This window comes from Neltuma alba, unplaced genomic scaffold (genome assembly GCF_004799145.2).
Source record: "Neltuma alba isolate B1F8T4 unplaced genomic scaffold, ASM479914v2 tig00006695_pilon, whole genome shotgun sequence".
Lineage (NCBI taxonomy): Eukaryota > Viridiplantae > Streptophyta > Magnoliopsida > Fabales > Fabaceae > Neltuma > Neltuma alba.
Genome location: NW_021634550.1, coordinates 34,250 through 39,877, shown reverse-complemented (window position 1 = coordinate 39,877; position 5,628 = coordinate 34,250). Strand labels below are relative to the sequence as shown.

The following is a 5,628-nucleotide window of genomic DNA, read 5'->3' as shown; positions in this document are numbered from 1 at the left end:
CCAGTCCCTGATTGGAAAAATATGAAATCTTCCCACACTACACCTCCATGGCCGAAATTCCAATTTCGAATCATTATTGGGCCTTAGATGTACCTCAAGCTCAGACTCAGCCTAATACTTTTAAGATCCAACAGCCCATATGTCTGTGGATGAGGCCCTCTTGTATTCTGTGATGCTCATCTTGTTAAAACACAACTGTGATCAAAACCAAACCTCAACTGTGAAGGGGCCTCCTATTCTTTGACGCAACAGACGTAGCCGAATGACTAAATATATATATATATATATATATATCCTCCAGAGGGATGCCAGTGAGCGACCCCCAGACTTTTGAAAGTCCTCATCAGGTTTATCATTACCCAATGCGTGCATCCATCGGATCGGCCTATCTATACAGTCTGGTTTGTATGATCAGCTTTTTACTCCCACTCTCGAACTTTTCTCATTGCATGATTTAACAGCGAAGCCTTGTGTTAGAGACAAGAATATTAATCACACTTGCACTGTCACTTTCCCCCCTCTCCCTTTGGACCCCACTGTGATTTTCCTCCATGAAGCATTCGACAAGACTGATGCAGAGATTATACGTGGAAGATAATTTGCTGTACCCAATTCTGAATAATCCAGGCTGGGGATAGGAACATCATATTATTACGGGTGCCAGCTATGCTGATATCAATGCCCGTACTCACCCATCTTATATCAGTATATGGGCCGATTTCCTATTGAAGTCAGATCTTCAACCTATAGCAGCCACTGAGTGACTAATATCAATTGATGGTCTATACAGAAGAACATTTATAGTAAGAAACGCGAGTCCCCACTTAGCAATAATAAATCATAGTCTCTAATTCAAAATAATTTGGGTCTGAGTTACAAAAAATAAAAGAGATCAGTGAAGCCAGTTGTTATCATGGCCAAGCTGAATTTTGACAGCAAGCATGCGTAAAGAATATGCGTCCGGCTTCTCTTCTTTATCACCCTCATCTATGTTGCCGTCCGCTGCCACAAAACGATAAGCTTTCCACCTTAAGATGAAAGAGCGAGCATGTGAAAAAGCCTGAATCAATTGCCCAAAATAAGTAAATTAAAAGATTATGAGTAAAACTGCATCATCAAAAAAAAGAAAAGCATTAAATACACCTGATAAATAAGATTAAGGTGTTTGATGCTACTTTATTCTGAAAAAAATTTAGTTAACCCCGGCTGAAAATAGCCTTGTTATCATGAACTTTGCTTTTTGATAAAATGCCACTTCAACCTATGACGCACTCAAAGAAAGGAAACGTAAGTCCGACACCGGCCATTCTCTCTTTTTTATTTTTTGTTTTATTTTTTTGACACCCAACATAATAAGCAAAGAAAACGTGAACCTGACGTGTTTTAATTATACACGCATGATGAAATGGAAACAATTCCAGTACTCGTAACTTTGATAAGTATCCTAAACTCATTAAATCTGAATCATCTATATCTCATTTAGATAATTCAGATTTGATTTCTTTTTTCTTTTTATTTATTCAAAATAATTTTTTTAATATATATATAATCCAAAATAGAGATAATCTCTTAACTATTCTTCTATTAAAAAATAGTTAATTTTTTTATCTAAAAATAATTAATTAAAAATTTTAAATTTGAACTGTTCAAATGAGATATAAATTGTTCAAATCTGATAAGTTTAGAGTGTTCATCGAGAGATAAGCATTGGAACTGGTTCTGAATGAAACTTATCCAACATATTGATATTTCCTGATAACCGGAACTGACGTGTTTCAATTATACTCACATAAATCAAACATGGTGTTGGTATTTCCTCACTCAAAAAGTCTTATAAATTTGAAGACAGGCTTTAAGGTTTTATCACTCAAAGCCCTTTAATTAGTCGAAAACGTAACTGAAGAGAGGCATTTAGGCAACTCCGCATCCATCATGTCTTTGGCAGCTTCGCCACCCGTCGCTTCATCCCAGCTCCCTCGGCGCTCTGCTAATTATCATCCCAGCATTTGGGGAGATCATTTCATTCCATATGCCTCCGAATCTTTGGTATCTTGCCACTATGTCTTTTCAGCTTTATTCCCCACGTATAGCGATCATTATGAAAGAAACGAATCTAATACTTTTTGAACGCAGGATATAAATATATTCACTAGTATCTGAGTAGCCTATTATTAGAGATCGATATATACACACCATGTATGAAAGACAATATGCATGTATAGTTCCCCGGCATTTTTATGTTATCAAGAGTAATAACACAAAGTTGAATCTGCAGAAAGTTACTGACAAAATGGAGGAGCATATCAAAACGCTCAAGGAAGAAGTGAGGAAGATGCTCATCCTTCCAACCGAAAATCTCGTAGCAAAAATGCACTTGATCGACGCAATCCAACGTTTAGGAGTTAACTACCATTTTGAACTTGAGATTGATGATATATTGCAGTGGATTCATGATAGTTACGTTGAAAATGGTCAAATCACTTTGGAAGAAGATCTCCATACTCTTGCCCTTCTCTTTAGGTTACTAAGGCAACATGGCCATCGCATCTCACCTGGTATGTCTCAGCCTCTCTGCCTAGCCACTTCAAACACCATTTTGCTCTCTCAACCACCCAACATACATAATCAACATGACATGATAAATTAAAACATCTGATCACTTTGTTTCATATAAACCAGATGTGTTTGAAAAGTTCAAGGATGAGCAAGGTAATATCAGTGAAGGACTAACCACTGATGTAGAAGGAATGCTGAGCTTATATGAAGCTGCCCATCTTAGAGTTCACGGAGAAGATATATTAGATGAAGCTCTTGCTTTCACTTCCGCTCATCTGGAGTCTATGATCGTCCATTTGAATCCTTCTCTTGCCGCAAAAGTCAAGCACAGCTTAAGGCACCCACTTCGCAAGAATCTTCCTAGGCTAGAAGCTTGGCATTACATATCTTCTTACCACGATGATCCTTCCCACGATGAAACTCTACTTGTCCTGGCAAAGTTAGATTTCAATATGCTTCAAAAGATGCACCAAAATGAACTTGGAAATATTTCCAAGTATGTTTTTCTAAATTATACTAATAGTCTTAATATATATATATTTACGTTGTATCCAAGTGACTCGCCCAAGTCATATTGTTTTTGAACTTTTTTTTAATCTATAGGTGGTGGAAAGAATTGGGTTTTAGGAGCAAGTTGCCTTTTGCTCGCGACCGGTTGGTGGAATGTTACTTGTGGATTTCGGGAGTGTTCTACGAACCTCGCTATGCTTTGGCGAGAAGGATAACCACCAAAGTGATATGTTTGGCCTCGGTCCTTGATGATATATATGATGTTCATGGCACACTTGAAGAACTACAGCTTCTCACGGCAACAATTGAGAGGTTTAAGTTCACTCGAGTCTAAATTACTATCCCATTAAGAAATTTTATTTTAAAATTAGAAATTCTACTGTCAAAATAACTAACGATTTATCGGGAATATCATTTTTCAGGTGGGATATAAGCTGTCTGGAATTGTTGCCGGAGTACATGAGATTTTGGTACCGAGCACTATTGGATGTTTATGATGAAATCAAGCAAGAAATGACCAAAGAAGGAAGAGAATTTTGCATTAAGTATGCCAAAGATGAAGTAAGACATACTTTTATACTAATTAACTCACCCACTTTTTTTCTATTTTGAACACTTAGATTGTTGATTATCTTATAATAATTAATGTGAACATAATTTGTCTGAGTCTTCATATTCCATAATGGTCAATCAAATGTTAGTGAATGAATAATTGTCTACAAATTAATATAATAAATAATATAAAGAAACGTGACTAATGAAGAGTGAAGAACCCAGTCTCTTTAAAGTCGGTATATATATTGCAAGAGTTTATCACTACTTCCACTTACTCTGCTACCACAAGTTGTTTATCATGGTACAACCCACGCACAGATGAGAAGATTGGCCCAAGCTTACTTGGTTGAAGCCAAATGGTATAATAGCAATAACACACCGACAATGGAGGAGTACATGGGCAACGCACTTGTCTCTTCAGGATACGGCCTGGTCATAGCCATAAGTTTCATTGGGATGGGTCCTATAGCTACCGAGCAAATCTTCCGGTGGTTATCAGATAACCCCAAAATTGTTACGGCGTCACAGACCATTAGCAGGCTGATGGATGACATTGTTTCCAACGAGGTACCGACATTGTTAGAATTCTGAATCATTTAGATGTTTGATTTATACATAGAGAGAGAGAGAGGCAAATAATATATAATTTGTGTGTTTGTGGCGTATGTAATTGGTTAGGATGAGCAGAAGAGAGGGGATGTAGCTTCGGCCATAGAGTGCTACATGAAGGAACATGGGGTGATGAAGAGAGAAAATGCGATTGAGGAGTTGAAGAGGCAGGTGGTGAGCGCGTGGAAGCATTTAAACGAGGAACTGCTTGAACCTACGCAAGTGCCAAGGCCTTTGTTGATGCGAATTCTGAACCTGAGTCGCGTAATGGATGTGCTTTACAAGGATTCTGATGGCTACACTCATTCCACAAACTCAACTAAACATCTCATCTCTGCTTTATTCGTACACGATTTTCCCCTTTAAAAATGTGATCATAGATGACAGGTAGGTTTGAACTTAACAAATGCGTGCTCTCACGTGCTACCTACTACCTTCTGTACTTATTATAAGAGCTAGTTTGATTTTTAATTTGATTCTAAATATAAGATCTAAATCCACTTTATCTCTTATATTTATTTATTTTTCTTAAAGTAGTCTTTGTAACAAATACACATATTAAAGATGAGAGTACATTCCATGCTCATCATAATTTGGACCATCCAGATCTATTTTAAATAGTTCAAATTGAATTTAAATTTTTTATATATCTCAATCAACTTTTTGTTTCAATAGATACAAAATTTAAAATTAATATAATATCACAACTAACATATCTTTAAAAAATAAATTTATCATTGAAAAAATTGTATATTAAAAATTTTGAAATATGAACCATCTATGTCAGTTTTAAATGATTTTAGATTGCATTATAATGATGAGCACATAATGCTCTTAGATTGCATTATAATGATGAGCACATAATGATCATCACTGTGATGAGGACCCATTAAAGATTTCATTAAATAGTAGTTTTAAGTGATACACATGATTACCAAAAGTATTATAAGAAAGACAACACCTATTTATTGCATACAGCTAACTTAACAAATTCTCATAATATACTCAAATTAGTTTATTAGTTTTTTTAATTAAGGATTAGCACTAATTGTTAGTGAATGAAGCAGTAATTATTGGCGAATGAAGTTGGAGAGGTGGTGGGTCAGTTTCATTATGCCAGTAGTGACGAGGATGAGTGACAGCTTCCTGATGGAGACTGATCTATCTGTCTTGTGTACAACGACATCCATCCTCCTCGTTTCTCCATTCTCCCGAATGCCTCTTGATTCTTTCCCAGTTTGCTCATGTCTTTGAATTTTTTTCCTTAACCAAATAAAGAAATTAATCTAAAAATACTCAAACTGGTCGAACAAATTAATCTTTTATAAGGCATTCGTTGAGAACGGTGGTTTGAATGGGCATGGCGATGGAAGCAGTGAAGGTGATTCTGATGCCTGG

The 5,628-nt window shown here is 36.2% G+C and overlaps 1 protein-coding gene across 2 annotated transcripts; it reads left to right on the top strand.

Annotated features, from left to right (window-relative positions):
• The first annotated feature begins 1,902 nt into the window (after positions 1 to 1,902).
• LOC114750940 ((-)-germacrene D synthase-like) lies at positions 1,903 to 5,369 on the top strand. Of its 2 annotated transcripts, XM_028939587.1 has the most exons (8): positions 1,903 to 2,046; positions 2,276 to 2,555; positions 2,680 to 3,052; positions 3,160 to 3,378; positions 3,489 to 3,627; positions 3,940 to 4,188; positions 4,300 to 4,617; positions 5,298 to 5,369. In XM_028939587.1, exons 1-7 carry the CDS (start codon positions 1,933 to 1,935, stop codon positions 4,594 to 4,596), a joined length of 1,671 nt encoding a protein of 556 aa, XP_028795420.1. In that variant the 5' UTR covers positions 1,903 to 1,932; the 3' UTR covers positions 4,597 to 4,617; positions 5,298 to 5,369. The 2 variants fall into 2 exon arrangements, with proteins under 2 accessions (XP_028795420.1, XP_028795419.1); XM_028939586.1 differs by lacking the exon at positions 5,298 to 5,369 and having other exon boundaries at positions 4,300 to 4,694.
• The last annotated feature ends 259 nt before the right edge of the window (positions 5,370 to 5,628 follow it).

Coding starts and splice junctions, on each gene's coding strand:
- LOC114750940 (XM_028939587.1), top strand. CDS start 1,933: ATGTCTTTGGCAGCTTCGCCACCCGTCGCTTCATCCCAGCTCCCTCGG. Junction 2,047..2,275: donor CATATGCCTCCGAATCTTTG/GTATCTTGCCAC, acceptor TTGAATCTGCAG/AAAGTTACTGACAAAATGGA. Junction 3,379..3,488: donor CTCACGGCAACAATTGAGAG/GTTTAAGTTCAC, acceptor ATCATTTTTCAG/GTGGGATATAAGCTGTCTGG.